General features: G+C 36.3%; 1 protein-coding gene across 1 annotated transcript; it reads left to right on the top strand.

Annotated features, from left to right (window-relative positions):
* Window positions 1-698: 698 nt before the first annotated feature.
* Window positions 699-27,165, top strand: LOC125241684 (odorant receptor 4-like). Its single transcript, XM_048150265.1, has 10 exons — window positions 699-794; window positions 2,364-2,538; window positions 3,271-3,423; window positions 9,575-9,757; window positions 10,241-10,439; window positions 10,763-10,859; window positions 11,187-11,288; window positions 12,504-12,592; window positions 25,922-25,988; window positions 27,036-27,165. The coding sequence occupies exons 1-10, from the start codon at window positions 699-701 to the stop codon at window positions 27,093-27,095; spliced, it is 1,221 nt and encodes a 406-aa protein (XP_048006222.1). The 3' UTR covers window positions 27,096-27,165.

Below are 27,165 nucleotides of genomic sequence, written 5' to 3'. Positions count from 1 at the left end.
TTATCCAAGAACCTATTATTTTCAGGAGGCTAATTTAGTTTCATGAAACTTATTTCTTACAGAGAGACTTAGTAGTTAATTCCAACCCTCCAATAGTTCATCAAAATATTTATGTAGATTATTTCAGGAAATTTCAAAATAAGTATTTATGCAATATCATTAATGAAAGTTGCAAATAAAATAGGACACTTAATCTTCAACTATCAAGTGACTAAATTTTAATTAGCGATTTCTGTTTCTTAGATATCATGTATTTGTATCTCACCCTAATATTATGTTATGTATATCTAAATAAGTAGGCATAAATGTACTTTTTACTTTCTTGAGGTTTGAGCCGATTTAATAACATTTTTTAGTTATAATAATATATTTTACTAAAATGATAGAAATCACACTGTTCCGGTAGAGTGTAATATTAAAAGCTACGGTATGTACTTGTTTCTTAGAATCCGCACGGAAAAAATATTGAATTTTTGAATCCAATAACGAGCCAAAGCGAATATTAGATTTTCAAGCTGATTATTACGTAATTGACCTCGTTTGGTACCGACCTATTTTCTGATTAAATACTTTTATAAAATTCAGAGAGCGATAAAAGGCCGCCGGGCAATTTAGGGTTAACCCCCGGGGCGGGCAATATGGAAATGTGTGATCTCTCGGTATTTTTTCTATATTTCAATTTCAATACTTATATAACGATGGACGTGAAAACACGCGCTCGAGCTGAGATTAATAAAAGTTTAGAACTATGCAATTATTGCGCCCATATGATCGGGCTGTCGTTTACGGACGAGGTATACATACTTATTATTCCTTTTTATGTATTTCAATTATGTTGTAGGAGGTAGGGCATAGCGAATGATATTCCGCTTTGTGTGGTAGGGCACAGCACAGCGGATATCGTCTCGTTCGAATCTAGAGCAGAGCCCAACTGGGGTAGTACCTCCACCTTACAGAAGACCGCAGCCAAATAGCACTAGACCCTACTCATAGTGTTGTGTTCCTGTCGGTGAGTAAGGTTGCCAGAGCTCAACGAGGGTGCGGTGTGCTGATGACGGGAGGACTTACGGAACTAACTTGTTCCGTTTATTGTCCTTTGAGTCGTCGGCAACCCGAACCCTCCTTGGAACTTGTACACTCCTTTTTGCTGTGTACTTAACACAGCAAAAGGGAATGTACAAGTTTCTAATGGGGTGGCAACGCGCATGTGACACTGTTTGAGTTGCAGGCGTCCATAGGTTACGGTGACCGCTTTACATCAGGCGGGCCGTATACTTGTTTGCCACCGACGTAGTATAAAAAAAAAAAAAAAAAATTTAGGTTTACTATTTCGAAAATGAAGAAAAGTCTTGGAAGTAAGTATGTACTTAGGAAATCATTTGGCATTAACCGCCGCAATTTCGGGTCTAAGATGCAAAACAAAGTCACAATATATCTTTTTGTAAATTAAGCTCCATCACATGTAATATTCTCTTTGGGAGGTGTAGCTTTTGTACGTACTACAAAAATTCATGACAGTAAAAAAATACTGTCATGAATTTTTGTAGTTGTGTAATGTGTGAACAATCCAGTAGTTTACTAGTGTGAAAAGTAGCTAAGTACTTTACCTGACTATGTCGAAGCTTTGCAGATAAATACATATTTACTTTGTAATTTTGTACACAATAACATGAATACACGTGCAAACAGGTCATTCGTATCTCGTGTAGACTTAAACTCCCTCCGGTGCTGTTTTAATTTATCGGTGACTCGTTGCGAATTCCCTAATTTTGGCACTTCTATCATAATCATCATCATCATCATAATGTACACACTATAATCCTAAACATTTACTAAAAGTCAAATACATTATATAAGTCCGTAAAAATCTATGAAAAAACGTACCTGGGAACCATTTAGAAACATTTATTCACGTTCAGATGACATCATTTGGTTGATTCTCGGTTATATCAAGTATATCTATCTAAGTATAAGGTTATATCAAGTAATATGGGTCAAATTGTCAAAACTGATGTGATTCAATCTTGTGTCGAGAGATGGTAGTCTATGCAGTAAAGCAAGCCATTTTACTCTGACAGTTCATTCTCTAGCTATACACTCGATTCTCTTTAAAGTTAAAAAATCGTTTGCCCCTTCCTGAGGTAGATATTGGTATGATAGACACACGATTTTTATCGGCTTGTCAAGTTTAGTGAACCTTTATGAAAATTATGAATGGGTCACTTGCACCAACCGAAAATGGAGGGTCAACCCGAGGTTAACCCACTATTTTATATGGAATTTGACAGTTGACAGCTCACTAACCTTGAGTTAATCGGGTGGTGCAAGTAGCTCTAAGGGGGTAAGTATTACATACATTCAAGGTGCCGAGAAGCGTATGGGCGCGCGCATTACGCGTCGCGCTGTACGCGGCGTCTGCGCTGGCGCTGCTGCTGCTGGTGGCGTGCGAAGTCAGCTATGTAGCCGGCCTGCTTCTCAATACCACGTCCGTCGCGGAGTTCGTCGCCAGCCTGCATATTGTGGGGTACGGTATGATGGGTAAGTCGTCTTTGTATAGACTAATGAGTAGGTCGAGTATGAGGACGACCTGACTAGGCGAGGTGAGCTATTCGTACGTAGCTGGCCTGCTTCTCAACCACGTTGTCGCCACTGGTACAATGTGCGTCCTCCTAAATGCTTTTTTTTAAATTAAATATATATGTGGAACCTAGACAATAGATTCTTTTAGCAAATAGCACTTTTAAATCTTTCGTGCCAAACACTAAAAGCTTACCATTTAGTATATAAAAGAATCTCATAGCCCGGTAACAGGCCACGTAGTGAATTGGCGAGGCAGGTAAAGGACTCTTTCAGTTCACGGGCGGCAGACTCGCCGTGGAGGGGTTATAAACACATTAATAAAGTACATCTCGCTGATGAGGCTCTATTACTCTCATTTTAGGTTGCAACTTTCGAAGAAATGAAACCTTTTTCGAAAGTTGCTTTTAAGGGTTTTAGTTATTTTATACCGTTATAAAAACTCGGAATCATCATGTTAAATATGCTTGCGGTCCCAGAGAGCAGAGATTTTTACAGAAATCTAAGGAACACATTCGAAGTTACTGGTCATCGAAAAGCTCGACTTCCTCGCACAAGTATCGAGGAAGTAGTAAGTATCGAGGAAAGGTCGCCATCATCCTTGTTACCAAGCCACAAGCAACTATTTTATACTTGAAAGTATATGTTCATGTAAGTATATAAATGGATTTCTTACATTTTATTTGTTTCCAGGTTCAAGCAAGCTTCTTACCCTGTGGTTCAAACGCCATATGTTCAGAAAATTGGTGATTGACTTAGCAGAGATATGGCCGGTAACCTGCGAAGATGAGGAGGAGGATAAAATCAAGCAAGAAAGCTTAAGAGCACTTCGGCTGGGACAATCTTGTAAGAACTTGAACTGTTTTACTTAAAAGTCTCCGCTTTAATTAATGCCGACCAACATAATTTGGTGAGGGAACCCAATATTACGAATTACGGTGTTCTTGTGATTATTTAATGAAAGCGATCGCTAGAGAAGAAAAGTAAAAGTTGGTTTTCGCGTTGGGAATTCTCTATAATTAAACTAGACTTGTCGGAAAAAGTTGATGAAGTACTTAAATAGAAAATTAGATCATTATAGGGCCCGCGGTGTATCGAATATGTTTAGATTATTTCATTGTTATTCAGATTCTCAAATTTCGTTTCGATTGATTAAGTTTTGAAGGAGAAAAGAGTCGAGAGCGGAACCTCGATTTTAAAGATTTTTTTGAAATATCTTTTGACTGAGTTGTTCTTAATGGACAATTTTTTTTCGATAAATCTAGTTAATAACACTTGTATATGTCACCGTAAAATTGTAAAAACCGTTAGTTTATAATTTCACTAGCGAGATTATGAACTAACGAAATATTGTGAACCGTAACGTACATTTCACAATTTGACGGATTATTTTTACCTTAGATTATAATCTAACGAAGCGAAACCGTCAAATTGTAAACTGTCATGGCGTCGGAACGAAGCTAGCGCTCTAATTGGTCGGTTTTATAGTAGATCGTTCTGTGGCCATAGAGCGACTGACACCAATAGACACTGGCTATCACAGATGTCAATCAAAAACCTCATTAAACTTTTATCATCAAAATTCGATATATTGTTTATGGAAATGGTCGAACTCGCTAAATAAACAAAATTGTCAGTTACTTTGCTTGTTATGTGGCGGCTTAATTGGTATATTTCTTGTGATTTAATATTCAGTTTTTGAAAAAAAACCGTTAGTTTATAATCTTACTAGTGAGATTATAAACTGACGAGTTATGGTGAACCGTAACGTTCACAATTTAACGGATTATTTTTCGTTAGATTATAATCTAACGGAGAGAAACCGTCAAATTGTAAACTCTCATATGCGTCAGAAGCTAGCGCTCTGCATGCTCAGTTTTTTGTTAGATCGTTCTGTGCCCATAGAGTACCTAACATAAATAGACACTACAATCACAGATGTCAATTAATTACGATACAATTGCGTAAAAAAGGAAGTTAGAAACGAGTGGCGATAAATTAATATTTTAAATCGACACGCCACGATACGAGTTACGAATTTCCTTTTCGCACGTGTATCGTATAACGTTTTCAAGTACAGATGGCCTTCCGAAGTTTCGTCCTGACATATAATGAACCACTTCTCGCACTAAAGCATAAAAAAAGCACCATCTGTACTGAAATAGTACATTTCGTTATAAATGCGAGAAGTATGTCATTACTTCACGAGTCCCGAGACATTTTGCCACGAGCGGCACGCAAGTGGCAAAACTCGAGACGAGTGAATAATGACTTTCTCGCACGTGTGACGAACGACGTTTTTTAGTACAGTTGCGAAAAAACACTACCACAACGAAATAAAACGATAAACAATCCGAACTCCCAATTTTCGCATTGACATTGACGCATTTTTTTAAAATTCAGGCGTACCTATCTTTGAAGCTTTTAAACTTGCGTTCATATTTTCGATTTTGCTATCTATCCAACATAATTTCAATCGACTCATTTATGCCTCGAAGTATTGCAAATAACATAAAATGATTATGACAAATCGCGTAACATATTAAGGTTTTTGAACGTGCTTGCGTTAAGTTGGTAACATTGGTAAGACGCCACTACTTTAAATGACAGACGACGCGTTTCGTTCCATTTCACGTCCTGCTTACACGACTCATTATGAGCCACTTTTTCAAAGTATAATCCATTTTATAACTTATGTTTAGTATGACTAAAAGTAAACAATTACATTTATGAAATATCAATGTTTTAAACATTAATCACTTAATAGTAAGTTTATAGTTTTATGCCGTATTAGTAAAATAGACTAATATTAAAACAGCTCGGTATGTAGTCGTAAAATGGAACGCATACTTTTTACGCATGAGTGCGTAAAATACAACTTCTCGCACGCTAAACAGACAAAAAACGGGCACTTTTTGAGCAACTGTATTAAAAAGTAGGTATATTTCAGTACACATGGTGCAGTTTTATAGCACTAGTGCGAGATGTGGTTGATTATGTGCCCATATCGAAATTTTAAAGGGCCATATGTATGGATTGAAAAACGTCGAACGATACAAGTGCAAAAAAGAGGAAGTTTGAAACGAGTGTCTATTAATCAAAACACGACTGAAAGAAGAGTAATGTACTAATAATTGACACCTGTGATTGTAGTGTCCATTTATGTTAGGTACTCTATGGGCCCAGAACGATCTAACAAAAAACAGACCATTCAGGGCACTAGCTCCTGACGCATATTATGACAATTTACAATTTGACGGTTTCTCTTCCGATATTGCGATTAGTAAATCTGTAATAAACACCTTGAGTTCTGACCACTGTGGACTAGCAAGGTCAAGGTTAAATTTAGCGACTGGGCTACGCCGGATATTCACGATAAGAGACGCCGGCTCTATGATTTGTATGATCTGCGAACAACTGATAAAAGGCCGGAATTTATAGAGTACGTAAAGAATTTTTCGAAATCTTTTAAAACGATGTGTGTCGCCGCTAAAGCTGATTATTTATCCAAAAAGATCTTAAATTCCAGCGATAAAGTTAAAACTACATGGCAAGTGATCAGCAGTGAAACAGGAAAGCGTAAAATAAAAGAACGGCACTACAACCTACGAGTTGCTGATACTTTAGTAAGTTCCGACCGTGAAGTGGCAGATCACTTCGAGCGATTTTTCTCGAATATACCGGCAGAGACAACAAAGTCTCTTAACTCATCGCCAATTGTCGCTGAAGAAATGCTGCAAGCTAATGTAGAAGAATGTTCAGAAATATTCACATTTTCTTATGTTACTCCGACCATAGTTATTAAAACGTTCAGATCTTTAAATTTAAAGAAAACTGAAGATCTATGGGGCTTGTCAGTTAAAGTATTAGACTCAATAGTAGAATCAATCGCACCCTATTTAGCTGAGATTTTCAACAGATGTATTGAAACTGGCATTTTTCCTGATATTATGAAACACAGCAAAATTATCCCGCTGTTTAAATCAGGAACGAAATCAGACCCGACCAACTTTAGACCTATTTCAATATTACCAGCGCTAAGTAAGGTCTTTGAGAAGCTTATTCTTAATCAACTGTTGTCTCACTTTAACAGAAATAAATTGCTTGACAATAATCAATTTGGTTTTACCAGAGGTCGTTCAACTACTGATGCCGGTGTGGTACTTCTAAAACACATCTTTGACGCCTGGGAAAGAGCTCAAGATGCTGTTGGAATTTTCTGTGATCTATCAAAGGCCTTTGATTGCGTTGATCACGAGAATTTAAAGAGAAAATTGAGCCACTATGGGGTTAAAGCTGCTGCCCTTGACCTTGTTTCATCGTACCTTTCCGACAGAACTCAGCGAGTTGTTATCAATGGGACTCAATCAGCAGGTTCACCGGTAGCACTTGGAGTGCCTCAAGGTTCAATTCTCGGTCCCTTCCTGTTCTTAGTATACATTAATGATCTACCGAAACTAGTGCAAGATAAACATGATATAGTGTTATTTGCTGACGACACTTCTCTTATATTCAAAGTTGACAGAAAGGAAAGCAGCTTCGATAACATCAACGATGCACTGTCTAGCATAACAGACTGGTTTACGGCGAATAACTTACTTCTAAACGCCAAGAAAACCAAGTGCATCAGATTTGCGCTTCCGAACGTTAAGCAGATAAATAACAGTAAGATCCAAATGAAAGGTGAAACGCTGGAATTTGAAGATCGAACGGTTTTCCTTGGAGTCACTTTGGATTCAAAACTGCAATGGCATGCACATATAGCCACTTTAGCTGGCAAACTTAGTTCTGCAGCTTACGCAGTAAGGCGAATCAGACAACTAACAAACGTAGAGACGGCCAGGCTGGTATACTTTAGCTACTTCCACAGTGTTATGTCATATGGGATCCTGTTATGGGGAAAAGCTGCAGACATTCAGGCTATTTTTGTGCTGCAAAAACGAGCAGTCCGTTCAATCTACGGATTGGGCGGTCGAGCATCTTTAAGAGAAAAATTCAAAGAGGTGAACATTCTTACCGTTGCCTCTCAATACATATACGAAAATATTATGTATGTTCGGAAAAATATCCACGAATTCAAGCTTAACAGTGACATCCATAACTATAACACAAGGAACAAACATAAACTTGCTGTGACCGCCCACCGTCTCCGTAAGGTTGGTACGTCTTTCGTCGGGAACTGTACACGTTTTTATAACAAAGTACCAACCGATATAGTGGATTTGCCATTTGACAAATTTAAGGCACGCATTAAGCGTTTGTTGTTATGTAAGGCGTACTACACTGTGAAGGATTTTATAGATGATAGGGATGCCTTTAAGGTGGTTGCTTGTCAATAGATGAATGAAGTCGTATATATTTTTTCATTTTCTCTGCATTGTGTAATTAAGCATACTAGTGTTCAATTGACGTATGAGAACATATTCTCGTCTGATTATATTGTTTTTATTTAAGTTTAGTTGTGGACACTTGGAGACCTTATACATCTCCAAGATTATGTGTTTAATGTTTAATGTTTATCTTACTTTAATTTTATTGTATAAATCTATATTTCCTTCCTTTGTAACATACGAGCACAGAATATAGTGTCTTACAGCTATGTTTTATTATTTGAATATTTAATTTAGCCTGGCAGCTTGAACATGTCATGCACACTTAAAAGTCTTTGCTTCGGTGGCGTCGTTGATCGGGTCGCCACCTTCCCGAATAAAGGTTGAGGGAGGCGATGGCTGAGATACGCGTCATACTCGTGAACGGGTGCCGTCTGTGAAGACCGGTCTGTTTAAGCTTACTGGGGCTGTTATAACTTAGTAACTTTAATTCTAATTTTTATTAAATTAAGACACTTTGTTCGGTTGTCGTTTGTTTCCTTTCTTTTAGTGAATATTTTAAATATATGATTTTGACTCATGGAGACCATATACATCTCTAAGGAGAATTAGATTAAGTAGATATACATTTTATTTTTAGTTGTGACATTTAGAGTCATTTGCACCTCTAAAGTAATTTTAGACTTTTTTTTTTTTTGTATTTGTACTTTTTATATTAAAATTTAGTGTAGTTCTTGGTTGTTATTCGACATTTAGAGACCTTCTACATCTCTAATTAATTGTATAGAGTTAACTTTAGTTAGAACTTAGAATTAGTATATAATGGTATCAATTGTAATTTCAACTCAATTTTAAATATTTTTTTAAATACCTATGTACATGTGACGTGTAAAAGTGCCCCTGTGGCCTATTTGCTGAATAAATTATTTTGATTTTTTTTTTGATTTTTGATTTTTGATCTAACGAAAAATAATCCGTTAAATTGTGAACGTTACGGTTCACCATAACTCGTCAGTTTATAATCTCACTAGTAAGATTATTCTCACGGTTTTTTTTCGAAAACTTAATTTTAAATCACAAGAAATATACCAATTAAGCCGCCACATAACAAGCAAAGTAACTAACAATTTTGTACATTTGGCGAGTTCGACCATTTCCTTAAACAATATATCGAATTTTGATGATAAAAGTTTAATGAGGTTTTTGATTGACATCTGTGATAGCCAGTGTCTATTGGTGTCAGTCACTCTATGGCCACAGAACGATCTACTATAAAACCGACCAATCAGAGCGCTAGCTTCGTTCCGACGCCATGACAGTTTACAATTTGACGGTTTCGCTTCGTTAGATTATAATCTAACGTAAAAATAATCCGTCAAATTGTGAACTGTACGTTACGGTTCACAATATTTCGTTAGTTCATAATCTCGCTAGTGAAATTATAAACTAACGGTTTTTACAATTTTACGGTGACATATATTTAACTAAAATTCCCAAGTTGAACGGGGGGGCTCCTTTCCATTTTAAATATAAATGTATTGTGCTATATTTTCTTGGACTAACTTGTAGTCATTAACATAATTGCATTTGAGTACAAAGAAATTCTGCTAAACATAAAAGTGAACTTATGGAAAAATAAAGTTTTTAATATATTTTTTCTTCATTAGGTTATACATTTTTCAATGTGTTTGGAGTCGTCATGTATAACGTAACGCCTATAGGAGTTCATCTTTATCGGAGAATCCAAAATCAACCTTCGGATTTGGGCTATGTGTGGCACGCCTCATATCCCTTCGATAAGACTAAGGATATTTACCATGAACTTGTCTACGCTTTTGAAGTTTTTTCAGGTAAGTAAGTTAGATTATTTTTACGAGTGTACCATTGTTAAACCTGGCCCCGTAGCCGAATGGCATTTCTCCGACGCCAAACGAAAGCGATACGCCGCTGGCTCTGTCGCGCCAATACGCAAGCGCGATAGAGATAGATATCTACTAGCGCTTCGTTTCGTGAGCGTTTCGTGAGCGATTGTGCCATTCGGCTAGCCACCCAGTTTAGTTTATACTAGCAGCGTCACCTATCAGACTAATGGTGTTTTTAAACCTTTCAGAAATAATTTTCATCCAAAGCGATTTTCTAAGATTTACATACTTTACTAATAGCAGGTTCATCGGTTTCCGCCCACCATCCCAAGAAATCCATTGACATATACACAAATGCAGCAGTTTAGGAAGAGCTATGTGAATTATATTTATATGAAATACCTTAAGAGACGGGCCTAGGTCTTGTCCTGTCTCATTCTCATAACTTGAGCCACCCTTAATTCTCGGCAGGCACGGCCAGTGTATGGGGCATGTTGACGTCCGACATGATGTTCACGACGATGGCAAGCCACATTAGCATGCTGCTGCGGCTGCTGCAGGTGAAGGTCCGGCGCCTGGCTGCCCAGGACCCGGAGCGGGCGTCGCTAGACCCTGTCGATTGCTACGACGAGATAGTGAAACTTGTTAAGATCCATCAGAGACTCATTAGGTAAAAGCTCTCAAAGAATACTCGACGGGCACTACAAGTAAGTTAAGCGTGTTAAATACGATGAAGAACCTGATTAGGTAAAAAAGTTTAATTATTTAAAATATAGATGACGGTTTTTTTTTATAACCTGCATTATATGTAATAGGTAATAGCAGGTCGATTTGGTCGATGCCTACATTATACTCGTACCATTATTCATTTTAGTTCTATAAGTACCAACAGTGGTATGTACCTGTGAATCCGACTTTTTTAAATATTTGTTTGTATTTAGGTACATAGAATTTTTTTGGGATGTTTGTTATGTTTTTGGATATTTGTTACAGTTACAGAAACGACTTGGAGGACACATTCTCATTTCTCAACCTAATCAACGTTCTGTTCAGTTCGGGTAACATATGCTGCGTCGTTTTTGTCATCGTTGTAAGTTTTGAGTGCAGTGTTTATTATTGTGCCTCTACATAAAATAAAAAATACAGTTTTGTTGAACCAAAGGCGTCCTTTAACATAATATTGGCGTCGATAGCAACCCACTTCGTTCATGCTCAAGCACTGAGAGATTGAGAGAATTAAACGAACCTACTGGACCTATTTAATCTTCCTTTGAAATCTAAGTGCAAAACTGCCAAAGGACACTACTTCTTTTGTTCGCGATAAATTCAGTACAATTAACTTCATTGTTACAGAACTACAAAGATAATTAGCTATATAAGTATGTAGTACTCGTAGATATAGTTTTTTTTATTTTAGCTCCTGGAGCCGTGGATGGAAATGAGTAACAAAATATTTCTGGGCGCGGTGATGACTCAAGTTGGGATTCTGTGTTCATACGCCGATGACGTTTATCGAGCAGTAAGACTTGTTTTATTTTTTTTGCACTAAAGGCTGATTTTCATAGTGCAATTATGTTATGCACGTTTAATTAATTAATGACATATCCCGTCATACTAGGAATGCTCTTTGATGTTTGTAATAAGCTGCCGTATACATATATATGGAGATTTCACGACTACTAGTAGTTTCGGCGGCATCCTCTCCTCGCTGAGTATTCGGCATAACACATTTTGAGTTACATTTATTATGAAAATTATACTAGATTTAGACAGTCTAGTTATATTTTCACAGAAAGGGTGACCAAACTGACCAATCTAGATTTTAACAGGCACGCCTGTACACACCATAGTGGTGCATTCCATACTGAACCAATATTTGAATTTTGGTATAAAAATCGTAGTAAATTGCGCATAGCAGTAATAATATTGAAATGAAGAGCAAAATCCTACGAGTGGGAGCTGCAGCAAAATGTCTAGCTGTGAGGGTTGGCGGTTTATTCCTACGGATTCGAGCCATCGCAATAAATGCCTAGCCTTTGATCGTATCCTCGCTTTTCAGAAATACAGGTAGTGACACTCACTTATTTTATTTTTATCGTAAAATTCCATCTAAATATATAATTACACCTGAGGTGTAGAGGTGGCTTTGAAGTAATTTTATTAGAATGAGTAAGCCATAAAAACTTTATTAAATAATCTTAAATTTTAAGTAATAGGTAGTAGGTATAGTTTTAGTTAAATAAAAATATATTATCTTTTGAATGATAAGTAATTACTCCGAATAACCTAAACTTTGAATATTGCTATCGCAACGATTAGGAATTTTATTTTCCAATGAAATGAAATGATTTATTCCTGCATGTGGAGAATGGGTTACATAATATATAAGGTTACATTTGCTACTCTAGTAGTCTCACCAAACTCTACCTTCCCAGGCGTACATACATGTTAAGACAATATACAGACACACAATTAAAACTAACTTTAATAAAATTAATAAATATTACAAAAAAAATATACGTGTAAATTTAATTTAGCATTAGACTATCCGATTTTGAATGCAATATGACAAACAAAGTTTTACCTCAGCAAACAACAAGTTACTTTTGTATCTTTTACGTAATGTGACTCGTATATTTATACGTTGGCGTGGCGTCCATTCTGGTCAGTGTAAGGATTACGGGCTCCACAGAGGACGCGCAGAGTAAGTGAATAAAGATTGTATTATTCACAGAGCGTGGGGGTAGCGGACGCGGTGTACGAGAGCGGCTGGTGGGCCGCCAATGGCCGCGCGCGTTTGGCACTTCTCGTCCTGATGCAAAGGTAATAATATGTACACGACCTCCCCAATCTTCAAAGCAACTAATATTCAAAATTCAGAACACGTCAAATGGTCTGACTTACATGTGTTTAAATTTTTTGTTTTAAAATAGTTCGTATTTCGACTTACAGGGTTACTGGGCTACTTTCCGTACCTACTGTGCTAGGTTTCCTCTATTTGACAAAAGTTTGAATAAAAAATGTGCTTGCTGTATAAGCTGCAACATAAAAATAGTATTAAGTACCCAAAAAGCATATTTTTTTAAATATTTTATTTGCTATTCCGTGTGTGGACGAGAATTAAGTATGTGAAGTAGCTGTACATAATTATTTACCCTACACATGTAGGTACGTAGGTGCGTGGCACGAGTACGCCTACGGTTAAACTCTCTTAATAAGATCATAAGTACTTACGTCCCACAAATAACAGAGGATAAAATTACGACCTTATTTTCATAGTCTAATTTCAGCGGTAGCAACATCGCCAGGCGTATTCTGATTATAAGTAATAGGAAATAGTTATTTGTTTTATAAGGGGCAAAGTAGTTGTTTGAACGCACGTGCCAATATTGATATCCGAGCAAGCGAAAGATTCCAATAAAAAGTGGAATCTTGAGCGTTGCGAGGGTATCAAGGCACGAAGGCCACCGAGTGAAACACAAAATTGTTCACCACACCAACACGAACAAAATACTAACTATAAAACATCAACATAAATGAAATCCATCAATTTATTCAATATTTATGATTCAAAATCATCATTTAAAGGTAAAATCTAGCAGCTAGATTAAGACATCGAGTTAAAATTTGTATGAAATTATTTTGCCCTCTTGTGGATAAAATGCAATTTTGCTATCTGTTTTCGAATAGCAAAGAAAGCCTTTACCAGTTGGTGTGCTGAAAAAACATATACATACACCGTGTCCAATAAGTTTGAATACAGCACAAATAGCCAATAAAACAAAATGAACAAATAGTTACTACATTATTATTATATTTTTCCCCTCACTAGCTCGGAAACACGTGTTTTGTCCTTTAATACCAGCGGGTAAAAACGCATTTTATCCACTAGTGGGTAAAGTAACTTGACCTTGAATAAAGTCAAATTAACTGCTTTAAAATTGATAAAAGTAGGTGAAATATGAATAAAGTCAAATTAACTGCTTTAAAATTGATAAAAGTAGGTAATAAAGATGATTTACCACCTGTGGAACTACTGGAAGCTGTGATAAACGCATTTTTTTGCGTTGTAGTTTCCTCGCTATAGTGAGGGGAAAAGTTTTGTGTTACACTCGGGTGCAAATGTATTTTACTTCTCGTATGTTAAAAAACTCGCAAGTTCAGGATTCTATTCTCGAACCACTCGCTTCGCTCGTGGTTCAACTATAGAATCCTGTCACTTGCTCGTTTTTCAATTCCACACTCGGCGTTAAAATACAACTTTGCCCCCTTGTATAACAAATAACTATTATGAATGGCACTCTTATTTACTACATTCACAACAAATGTTTTGGAATAACTCCAGCATTAACTTGTTTACCAGCCTCAAACGCTTCTCAAACGGATCACACGCGGCACGCACCGTTTTCTTCACATTTCATCCCAAATACTCTCGATAACCTTTTTGAAATGATCTAGGTTTATGATTTTATAAAAATTTAGTCTTCAAAGCATGTATGACCATACAAAATAGTCTAATACGCCTAAACCTGGAGACCTGGGTGGCCACTCATGTTTCGGATAAAAAACTGCCAAATTAGTCTGAAACTACGCTAGAATACCATTTGCCGAATGTGCTGGAGGTGCGTCTTGTTGGGACACATGATACTCATTCCCAAGCATCCTTTTTAACTTTAAGGCATTTTTTTCTCCAAAACCTTGGTTTTAAAGAAAAAAACGTTGATTTTAACGCTTTTATCTGTAAGTACTGAAGGTAGTTTACCTCGCTTACATACTGCATCCCACACCTGGGCCGATGGTGAGCTCTGGAACCTAGGCACATTTTTCTAGTTGCCCGGAACGTTATCTATCCTCGGTACCCATAACAGTTTATTTTGGACACGTGGCGTCAGTTTTATCACATACAGATTCTCCTTATAAAAAATAACTCGTCACCTGCACGGGAAGCATGGTCGCGCGATAGACGATAAAATAGCAGGCCGTCCCTATCGCACTATCTGTAAGTGCGATAGGGACAGCCTGATATTTTATCGTCTATCGCGCGACCATGCTTCCCATGCTGCGTGCCGAGCAAGTATTTTGTTGGCACTTTACCTCTTTGTTTTTCTTAGACACTTCGGAAATTTCATGTACTTGCTTGTATTTTATTAAGAGGAATATACTCTTTAGTTTAAATAAGAATTTGATGGCCTGTGATCCCTATATCTTTAGAACTGAGGTAAAATGTGAGTATTCGGACTTATTGGACACGGTGTATAACTCCGTAGACGTATGTGAGCCCACCAAGCTACAGAATATGGCTGTTTATAATTATACATACATATAACATACATACATACCTACATATAATCACGCCTGTATCCCATAAAGGGGTAGGCAGAGCACACGAACTACTAAGTTTCGGTGGCACTCTTGGCAAAAAGGGCTTGGCAATTTATAATTATACGTTTTATAAGATACGGATTAATTAATTTTATACACCGTGTTTTTATTGAATTCCGTTAACTTCGGCATATAGTTAGGTCCATTATAGGAAACAGAATAGCAAAGTTAGTTTTTTTTTTTATTCGTAAGTTTTTTCCGAAAAACACCATACACCTGCGATAGATGTTACATTAATTGCTGTTAAGTAACGGCCTTTGTGTGTTCGATGTGAGATTGACATGTCTTAGTTTTGATAACTTAGTGGGAGTTAATTATAAAGCCCGTTTCTCAACAACCATTGCTATATCATCTATCGCTGATATATTGTTTTTTGGAAAAATTACAACTTTAAGAAAACTAACTAGGTAGGTATGCCATTCTGTTTCCTATAATGGACCTAACTATATGCCGAAGTTAACGGAATTCAATAAAAACACGGTGTACAACGGTTTGATATTACTATTTTGTCTTTACTAAATATCACTACCAAACTCATAACTTTATTCATTTTAAAATACATAGACGTTTTATAGATTTAAATACATTTTAAATTAACTCAATGTTTTTTGAAAAATCAATGTACTACTCTGAGAAATATCACAGATTAGATAACGGGAGGTACTCTTGTTTGATGTTGACGTTTATATTGATTGGGTACGGTAACAGTCATAATTTCCATTAATAACTGTCAGAGAACTCACAGCACCTTGCTGAGCAACGTGAAAAATATTAAAATATATACAAATTATTATAGTGTATTGCTGATTTTGTGATACAGTGACAAGTATAGAGATTTCCACACTTAAAATTAATCCATACTAGTATTATAAATGGGAAAGTGTGTGTGTCTGTTTGTTTGTCCGTCTTTCACGGCAAAAGGGAGCGGCGAATTGACGTGATTTTTTAAGTGGTGATAGTTGAAGGGATGGAGAGTACTTTTTGTCGCTTTCTAACGCGAGTGAAGCCGCGGGCAAAAGCTAGTGTTTTATATTTTGTCCAAGAATCCGTTGCAATATCTATACATATCAAATTGTGTTGGCCGGTTATTGTTCACTCAAAGGGTGAGGACCTAGAATTCATAAAACAAGTTTGGCCATTCGATTGATTAGAGAAAAATGCTAATTCTGAAATAAATACATACTTACAATTTGAATGTGCCATGAAGCTCTGTCTTCGATATTCTCGTTTATAATTTTACGCAGACTCAATGATTGTCTAAAAATACGAATACCTAAATACAATAGTTTCTTGTATAGGTACAATTGGGGCTTGCTCAATGTAGTGATTTATCACAATAAATATTAGGCATTGAAATATGCAATCCCTCCAGTTTTCAATTTCTTAATACTTATTCAAAATGAAAATTAATGAAAAAACTGTTTGTGAAACGTCACGTATAATTTTAGACAGGTACTGTCATTTTCGACTTTTATTAAAGTAGCGTCAATGTCATGTAACTCATTGCATACACAATGACGTCAATGACACTTGCAGGCGAATATGCTATATAGTTTCCTATTTGTCAAATCAGCTTCTTATTAAGAACTGCCAAAACGATTTTCTAATATGGAATTAATATCAAATACTGAGGAGTGACGTCACGATCAATTCATAAATTTACTTTTTTATCTTTCTCTTTGACTTATTAAATAGAAATTATGTTTAAACATAGCTTCTGTCCATATTTTTCTTCTAATTATGTGGTCCTATTTCGTGCACTGCATAAAATATTTTATTTAAAGTAAAGGAAACTAGCCTATTCTCATGTGCACCTGACTTCGTTAGCTCTAGATAACATAAGAATTGCTAACACGATGATTCACAAAACAAACTGAATCGAAAAACTTCTCATTTAGCCTTATACGTAGGTTACACAGTCCATCTTTATTTTAGTACTAAAACTGACATAAAGTTTAACAACTAGGGAACAAATCAAATTATTTTATTGAATATTTTTGATTTGTTCTCTTTAGGGTTGGGTCATTATTTACAATGCATGAAACTGTGTTCAGACTTGATGTACAGAAAAGTATACGTAGTAAATGATATTTTATTAACTTTACGTGTTTATTTTGTTAATAATATTATCGTCCAATAATGTTTTTTAGAATATTGTAAGATATTTTTCTGAAATCGCCGATTTACGTAATAAACATCACGCTACGTGGTCAGTTCGAATGAGACATCGTCTACTGCTCACTACTGTTAAAAATATGTACATATTTAGCAAAAACGCAATGTTAACTGTATATACTTATGTGGAAGTATGTTGGCTATATATAAAACAAAAGCACAAAAAATACAGCAATGATGAATATCAATATTGACATGATTTAATTTGTTCCTAAAACCATCATCACTCTCGTGGTCACTCATATTTAGTAATAACTTTGGCAAAAAAACTGGTCACATCGTAGTATTTATACTTTTTAAATACATTAGCAACACCGATACTCTGCGTCAAAAGTTTGGTAAATAGTTGGACACCGATGACGGACATCATTTATGATTAATAAAATGATCTTGTATCTTGTCAAGTCTGTGTCAAAGATCGTGCGTCACTTTTGTTGACTTAAGTTTAGGTAAGTGTTTAATTATTAAATTATATTAATATGCTTAATTCATGCTTTCTGGGGTTAATTTACACGCTGACCATGTAAGTCCGTTATAACTTAAAAACTATTCAGTATAAATCCGTTAAAGCAGACTATCGTCACTCTCGTGGTCGTCACTTTCGTGATCCGTCACTTTCGTGGTCAAAAGTCACTTTCGTGGTCGGACACGAAAGTGACTTTTGACCACGAAAATGATGCATCGGGAGATGAATTATTAAATTAAAGTTCTTTGTAAGATATATGCTTATAATACTTTGACATGTGTGACACCTATATGTAGAAATAGTACGAAGTCTGACCCTCTGGAACCTAGGCACATTTTTCTAGTTGCCCGGAACGTTATCTATCCTCGGTACCCATAACAGTTTATTTTGGACACGTGGCGTCAGTTTTATCACATACAGATTCTCCTTATAAAAAATAACTCGTCACCTGCACGGGAAGCATGGTCGCGCGATAGACGATAAAATAGCAGGCCGTCCCTATCGCACTATCTGTAAGTGCGATAGGGACAGCCTGATATTTTATCGTCTATCGCGCGACCATGCTTCCCATGCTGCGTGCCGAGCAAGTATTTTGTTGGCACTTTACCTCTTTGTTTTTCTTAGACACTTCGGAAATTTCATGTACTTTGTGCTTGTATTTTATTAAGAGGAATATACTCTTTAGTTTAAATAAGAATTTGATGGCCTGTGATCCCTATATCTTTAGAACTGAGGTAAAATGTGAGTATTCGGACTTATTGGACACGGTGTATAACTCCGTAGACGTATGTGAGCCCACCAAGCTACAGAATATGGCTGTTTATAATTATACATACATATAACATACATACATACCTACATATAATCACGCCTGTATCCCATAAAGGGGTAGGCAGAGCACACGAACTACTAAGTTTCGGTGGCACTCTTGGCAAAAAGGGCTTGGCAATTTATAATTATACGTTTTATAAGATACGGATTAATTAATTTTATACACCGTGTTTTTATTGAATTCCGTTAACTTCGGCATATAGTTAGGTCCATTATAGGAAACAGAATAGCAAAGTTAGTTTTTTTTTTATTCGTAAGTTTTTTCCGAAAAACACCATACACCTGCGATAGATGTTACATTAATTGCTGTTAAGTAACGGCCTTTGTGTGTTCGATGTGAGATTGACATGTCATAGTTTTGATAACTTAGTGGGAGTTAATTATAAAGCCCGTTTCTCAACAACCATTGCTATATCATCTATCGCTGATATATTGTTTTTTGGAAAAATTACAACTTTAAGAAAACTAACTAGGTAGGTATGCCATTCTGTTTCCTATAATGGACCTAACTATATGCCGAAGTTAACGGAATTCAATAAAAACACGGTGTATAACGGTTTGATATTACTATTTTGTCTTTACTAAATATCACTACCAAACTCATAACTTTATTCATTTTAAAATACATAGACGTTTTATAGATTTAAATACATTTTAAATTAACTCAATGTTTTTTGAAAAATCAATGTACTACTCTGAGAAATATCACAGATTAGATAACGGGAGGTACTCTTGTTTGATGTTGACGTTTATATTGATTGGGTACGGTAACAGTCATAATTTCCATTAATAACTGTCAGAGAACTCACAGCACCTTGCTGAGCAACGTGAAAAATATTAAAATATATACAAATTATTATAGTGTATTGCTGATTTTGTGATACAGTGACAAGTATAGAGATTTCCACACTTAAAATTAATCCATACTAGTATTATAAATGGGAAAGTGTGTGTGTCTGTTTGTTTGTCCGTCTTTCACGGCAAAAGGGAGCGGCGAATTGACGTGATTTTTTAAGTGGTGATAGTTGAAGGGATGGAGAGTACTTTTTGTCGCTTTCTAACGCGAGTGAAGCCGCGGGCAAAAGCTAGTGTTTTATATTTTGTCCAAGAATCCGTTGCAATATCTATACATATCAAATTGTGTTGGCCGGTTATTGTTCACTCAAAGGGTGAGGACCTAGAATTCATAAAACAAGTTTGGCCATTCGATTGATTAGAGAAAAATGCTAATTCTGAAATAAATACATACTTACAATTTGAATGTGCCATGAAGCTCTGTCTTCGATATTCTCGTTTATAATTTTACGCAGACTCAATGATTGTCTAAAAATACGAATACCTAAATACAATAGTTTCTTGTATAGGTACAATTGGGGCTTGCTCAATGTAGTGATTTATCACAATAAATATTAGGCATTGAAATATGCAATCCCTCCAGTTTTCAATTTCTTAATACTTATTCAAAATGAAAATTAATGAAAAAACTGTTTGTGAAACGTCACGTATAATTTTAGACAGGTACTGTCATTTTCGACTTTTATTAAAGTAGCGTCAATGTCATGTAACTCATTGCATACACAATGACGTCAATGACACTTGCAGGCGAATATGCTATATAGTTTCCTATTTGTCAAATCAGCTTCTTATTAAGAACTGCCAAAACGATTTTCTAATATGGAATTAATATCAAATACTGAGGAGTGACGTCACGATCAATTCATAAATTTACTTTTTTATCTTTCTCTTTGACTTATTAAATAGAAATTATGTTTAAACATAGCTTCTGTCCATATTTTTCTTCTAATTATGTGGTCCTATTTCGTGCACTGCATAAAATATTTTATTTAAAGTAAAGGAAACTAGCCTATTCTCATGTGCACCTGACTTCGTTAGCTCTAGATAACATAAGAATTGCTAACACGATGATTCACAAAACAAACTGAATCGAAAAACTTCTCATTTAGCCTTATACGTAGGTTACACAGTCCATCTTTATTTTAGTACTAAAACTGACATAAAGTTTAACAACTAGGGAACAAATCAAATTATTTTATTGAATATTTTTGATTTGTTCTCTTTAGGGTTGGGTCATTATTTACAATGCATGAAACTGTGTTCAGACTTGATGTACAGAAAAGTATACGTAGTAAATGATATTTTATTAACTTTACGTGTTTATTTTGTTAATAATATTATCGTCCAATAATGTTTTTTAGAATATTGTAAGATATTTTTCTGAAATCGCCGATTTACGTAATAAACATCACGCTACGTGGTCAGTTCGAATGAGACATCGTCTACTGCTCACTACTGTTAAAAATATGTACATATTTAGCAAAAACGCAATGTTAACTGTATATACTTATGTGGAAGTATGTTGGCTATATATAAAACAAAAGCACAAAAAATACAGCAATGATGAATATCAATATTGACATGATTTAATTTGTTCCTAAAACCATCATCACTCTCGTGGTCACTCATATTTAGTAATAACTTTGGCAAAAAAACTGGTCACATCGTAGTATTTATACTTTTTAAATACATTAGCAACACCGATACTCTGCGTCAAAAGTTTGGTAAATAGTTGGACACCGATGACGGACATCATTTATGATTAATAAAATGATCTTGTATCTTGTCAAGTCTGTGTCAAAGATCGTGCGTCACTTTTGTTGACTTAAGTTTAGGTAAGTGTTTAATTATTAAATTATATTAATATGCTTAATTCATGCTTTCTGGGGTTAATTTACACGTCGACCATGTAAGTACACAGAGAACCTCCTATAGTTATAACTTAAAAAAGCTATTCAGTATAAATCCGTTAAAGCAGACTATCGTCACTCTCGGTGGTCGTCACTTTTCGTGATCCGTCACTTTCGTCGTCTTGTAATAGATGTCTATAGGGGTTGGTCTGTGGTCCGTTATAACTTAAAAACTATTCAGTCAAAGCTTTCGTGGTCGGACACGAAAGTGTGGTCGGACTTTTTGACCACGAAAATGATGCATCGGGAGATGAATTATTAAATTAAAGTTCTTTGTAAGATATATGCTTATAATACTTTGACATGTGTGACACCTATATGTAGAAATAGTACGAAGTGGTAAATACAAATTATTTTGGTGATTAAATTTATAAAATAAGTTTTACAGTTCAATTATGCCAAAATGTCTGAAAAAATTTAAACGGATGCCAATGTCATTCATAGCAGAAGTAAGGTAGTAAGCTAGAGAAAGGTATTAAATAAGAAAAGAAAATGGATTATTATTTAAAAAAAAATACTGTTTAAATACCATAGTTCACGAGAAGATACTTACTTCTCGTGAACAAAGCTACGCGAAAAAAAAAACTGGAGGGATCGAGCTAAACGTTACGGAGATAGAATAAAGCAAAACAAACCAAATATACTAAAAGAGTTATTAGAGAAGAAACGCCACCTTCAAGTGAAATATCAGAATATAACCCGTCCACTTCGCGCGCGTCTGCGGGTAAAAAAGCTACTCTTAAAAATAGCAGGAAATTAAAACACGATTATGTAGATTATTTAAGAAGAAAGGTGGAAATATTAGACACTAGATTGGCAAATTTGAATGACAGATAAGAGAAAAACAACAAAAAACAATTTGAAAGAGCAAAGAAAATCTTGAAAAAGGAAATAATATGAAGATCAAAACAAGATACCAAAGGAAAAACGAAATCGATTAGTAAACTTAAATTGAATAAGACATGGTTAAGATTCATTTAGAAGACATCGATATCTGTAGATATCTGCTGGCAAAAAAGAGAAAATAAGCTTATTAAACAAATACACCGTAACGTTCTGGAACAACGCGATCACAGGAAAACCTTTACTCGGAAAAACCTTATTCGAAAATCATCTAAGTGACAATTCAACTGAAAGTCGGGATGTTTGATATGAAAGTGTACAACATGCATACCATACTGATCTAAAAATAATAGGTATCACAATTAAAACAATATTTGATTCAATTACAGTGATTAAATTCAGACGTTAAGGCGTAGACTAAGTTGGGTAACTAAGGTACCGGCCACACCAGACCGTCGCGTGTCTCGGGGCGCGCAAGGGACGTCTCCGCCACGCCGCCTCAGTGTAATTTAACGAGGTGGCGGCGGCGCGGTGGCGGCGACGGGGCGCGGCGTCGCTTGAGGCGCGTCTTACGTCTTTCCTATACAAAATGTACTGAGGAGACGTTTTTTAAATTACACTGAAGCGGCGCGGCGCAGGCGGCGCAGGCAACTCAAGCGACGCGCCGCTAGCAGACACAACTCGAGCGTCGCCCAGGTGGCGCGCCGCTTGATATATAGGATGTATTATTTTATCAGCAACAAAAATATGTGATGATATTGAATTAAGGCAAAACAGGACATGTAAACGCTCTCCATTATTTCCTCCCTGGTTTATACCTATGTACTTATTATTATTATCAATATCTGTGTCGCACGTCGCACCGTTTTGCTTTTTTGGCATGTTTGTTTTTACCAACGCAAAAACGACGGAGTGGTATAAGTTTGACGTGTCTGTCTGTCTGTATGTCTCTGTGTGTGTGTATGTCTGTGGCATCGTAGCTACCAAACGGATGAACCGATTTAGATTTAGTTTTTTTTTGTTTGATAGCTGAATTAGTCGGGAGTGTGCTTAGCCATGTTTCGTGATAATCGGTGGTCCAAACGGCTAAATTTAATTTGCCACAAAGAAAGACGTGGTATTCAAAACTGAGATCAATTATTAGCCAAAATATCGAAACGGTCCGACACAGATTATTTCATCATTATCCTGATTGAGAGGAAGTTTTTGAGAAGGAAACAATCGGGAGCGAAATCTCGATTTTTGTATTTTTCATTAAGTACGCAGGATTTCTCGCCTGAGCAGCAATTGTCCTTATCGCATCAAATTTAGGGGCGGGGTTTTAGTGTCTAAATTCGAACACTGAAATAAAGTGATGATACTATATAATTTGATAAGAATTTATTTTTAAAACATTAAATAATAATTTGATACTATATATACTCGACATTCAATGTCGATAATCTAGTGAAATGAGAAGTTATTGATATAACAGAATTTTGCACAAAATAGGCTCACCCCTTTGATGTTAAAAACGCCGCCACTCCAAAGCAAACGAACCGCACACGAGCAGGCGACATTGAATTCTATTGCGTGGCGCGAAGGTCGAAAGCCACGCCCGCACCTGGCCGTGTAGGTAGCCAAGAGGCTGCACGTGCTTTTTCCTTTGAAATCGCCGACGACGCAGCTGTAAACGCAGGTGCCGCCTTCCGCTATCTCTTTCATTTATATTTCTGTTTCAACGGTTAGCCGTTTGCCAGCCGGCAATGAAGGTTGTTTTTTATAACCGAGTTCAAAAAAAGGAGGAGGTTCTCAATTCGACTGAATGTTTTTTTAGGGTTCCGTAGTCAACTAGGAACCCTTATAGTTTCGCCATGTCTGTCTGTCCGTCCGTCCGTCCGTCCGTCCGTCCGTCCGCGGATAATCTCAGTAACCGTAAGCACTAGAAAGCTGAAATTTGGTAACAATATGTATATCAATCACGCCAACAAAGTGCAAAAATAAAAAATTGAAAAAAATGTTTTATTAGGGTACCCCCCTACATGTAAAGTGGGGGCTGATTTTTTTTTTCATTCCAACCCCAACGTGTGATACATTGTTGGATAGGTATTAAAAAATGAGTAAGGGTTTACTAAGATTGTTTTTTTGATAATATTAATATGTTTCCGCAACAAAATCAGCCTGTATAATGACTCATCGCGCCGTGTTTTCGCCTCTTATGTGTAATTTAGATTGCGTCCGCGCCCCGTCCGCGCCTCGTCCTCGCCACGCCCGCGCCCCGCCACGTCCGTTGTGTTTATTTTAGACGTAAGACGCGCCCCCAGGCGGCGCGGCGCGCGCCACGCCGCCGCCACGCCGCCTGGGGCGCGCCTTACGTCCTTCCTATACAAAATGTACTGAGGAGACGCTTTTTGAATTACACTCAGGTGGCGTGGCGCCGACGTCCGTTGCGCGCCCCGAGACACGCAACGGTCTGATGTGGCCGGTCCCTTAAGTGATGATTTGAATTCGTCACTTTCGTGAGCAAGTTATTTTAATTTTTTTTAATGAACGCGCAATGTTTATGTCAAGTTCATTGCTACCTGACTGATTGCAATCGATGGTTCCTAAATCATGTTATAACTATAATTTCTATTATATATGTAAAAGGCTTAAAATCTGATTAAGTGTTATTTTTCGTGGTCATCATGGTCACTTTCGTTACCACCAAATATAGTTTTTTGAGTTTTTTTTACATAAATAATTATTTTTGATCTCTAACACCATTAAAACTTTAATTTGTATATCTGACTACATGCATAATAAACAAAAAACTAATCAAAAAGAGCATTTTTGTTATTGAACATTTTTAGAACCCCTTGAAATAATGACCCGGTTTTTAGGGTTCCGTAGTCAACTAGGAACCCTTATAGTTTCGCCATGTCTGTCTGTCCGTCCGTCCGTCCGTCCGTCCGTCCGCGGATAATCTCAGTAACCGTAAGCACTAGAAAGCTGAAATTTGGTACCAATATGTATATCAATCACGCCAACAAAGTGCAAAAATAAAAAATGGAAAAAAATGTTTTATTAGGGTACCCCCCCTACATGTAAAGTGGGGGCTGATATTTTTTTTCATTCTAACCCCAACGTGTGATATATTGTTGGATAGGTATTTAAAAATGAATAAGGGTTTACTAAGATCGTTTTTTGATAATATTAATATTTTCGGAAATAATCGCTCCTAAAGGAAAAAAAGTGCGTCCCCCCCCTCTAACTTTTGAACCATATGTTTAAAAAAATTGAAAAAAATCACAAAAGTAGAACTTTATAAAGACTTTTTAGGAAAATTGTTTTGAACTTGATAGGTTCAGTAGTTTTTGAGAAAAATACGGAAAACTACGGAACCCTACACTGAGCGTGGCCCGACACGCTCTTGGCCGGTTTTTTCAAGTAGTCACACTACTATATATAAATTATAAATTGAAATAGATATCATACACGAAAGAAAAAACGGCAAGGCGGGCGTGTGGTCTAGTGGTAAAGACGTTAGCCGCGTAAGCTGAAGACCCAGGTTCGATTCGCGGCTCTGCCACCAGTGGGCCTTGCCGTTTTTTCTTTCGTGTATGATATCTATTTCAATTTATAATAAAGTTTTACGTTAACATAAATATACAATGTGATATATGTGCGTTACTTAGCTTATTCAGTTTTTTTATCCGTTTTCAATTTCAGATCTCAAAGGCCGTTGTATTTCACTGCTCTGAAATTTGGCCCGATCACAATGACAACCTATCGTTCTGTAAGTATTTTAAATAAGTAGGTAGGTATCTTCCTTTTCCCTCGGGTCTGGATCTGCACTTTGTGAGCGTTTCGCTTTGATGAAGTCTGCATTAACGTAATATGAGCGGAGAAAAACGAGTAAGTAAAATTGTTGATGCCTAAGAGCATTACAACATTATCAAAATAACCTCGTCAGCTTCTGTCACGTGTGCGGAAAAATGTATGAAAAGCTACGTGTGCGTGCCCTTATCTTAATGGGTAGGCGTAATTCTTTATGCAGGGCGACGAGAGACATTTCTATGCCGACTTGTTGCCTTTGTCAAATCCACTAAGAAGTAACTATTGCATAGTGTCATCAGCAATAGCTGCACCTTTTTACAACTGTTACTGACAGGGTACCGTATATGTGTCCCTGTTTAAAGTGGATATACCTATATACTATATACATAATACATATAACTTTAATAATCAAGTAAGGCTCGCCACAGACAGTCTGAAAATTCATAATCTGAATTTGGATTTTGTATGCAACCTGACACTGACTGATCTGTCAGTTCAAATTGACAGATGTCAGGTTGCATACAAAATCCAAATTCAGATTATGAATTTTCAGACTGTCTGTGGCGAGCCTAATACCGTTCAGTGGGGTTACCATGACGTGTTAAAGCCGTTCAGTTTAGGTTGAGAGAGAGGGACGGAGCTATGTAACTGCTATAGCTGTGTCCCTTTCTCTCAACCTAAACTGAACGTCTTTAGTACGTCATGGTAACCCCCCTGTTTGTGAATGTCGATCATAAATATTGTAGTAGAGATCATGTATAAATGGGTTGGGGATGATTTTAGCTAACGATTACTTTGTAAGTGTATTTAAGTATAACAGGAACTGTGTTAGCTGATACAATATTTTTGCCAAATGTCAAGGGGTTTCTTGGGACATAAAAAAAAAGATGCACGAAAAGTAAAAACAAGTAAAGTCAGAACCCTTTCTGACCCTTCTTTGGGGGTGTTAGTTGGAAAACTATGGTTTCAAGTTCTTTGAAAATGAATAAGAATGTTTTTGTTTCAGATAATAACGAACTCTTATTCGTATTTCACTCTTCTATATACGGTTTATAGAAGTGATTAAATAAATACTAGAACCTTCATACATAGAAACTATGACACTTTAATTTATTGCTTGTTAATGTAGATTAAGT

Source organism: Leguminivora glycinivorella, chromosome Z (genome assembly GCF_023078275.1).
Source record: "Leguminivora glycinivorella isolate SPB_JAAS2020 chromosome Z, LegGlyc_1.1, whole genome shotgun sequence".
Lineage (NCBI taxonomy): Eukaryota > Metazoa > Arthropoda > Insecta > Lepidoptera > Tortricidae > Leguminivora > Leguminivora glycinivorella.
The sequence above is the reverse complement of the archived record's forward strand: the minus strand, read 5'-3'. Positions and strand labels throughout refer to the sequence as shown.

Coding starts and splice junctions, on each gene's coding strand:
- LOC125241684 (XM_048150265.1), top strand. CDS start 699: ATGGACGTGAAAACACGCGCTCGAGCTGAGATTAATAAAAGTTTAGAA. Junction 2,539..3,270: donor TGTGGGGTACGGTATGATGG/GTAAGTCGTCTT, acceptor ATTTGTTTCCAG/GTTCAAGCAAGCTTCTTACC. Junction 12,593..25,921: donor CTTCTCGTCCTGATGCAAAG/GTAATAATATGT, acceptor TTTCAATTTCAG/ATCTCAAAGGCCGTTGTATT.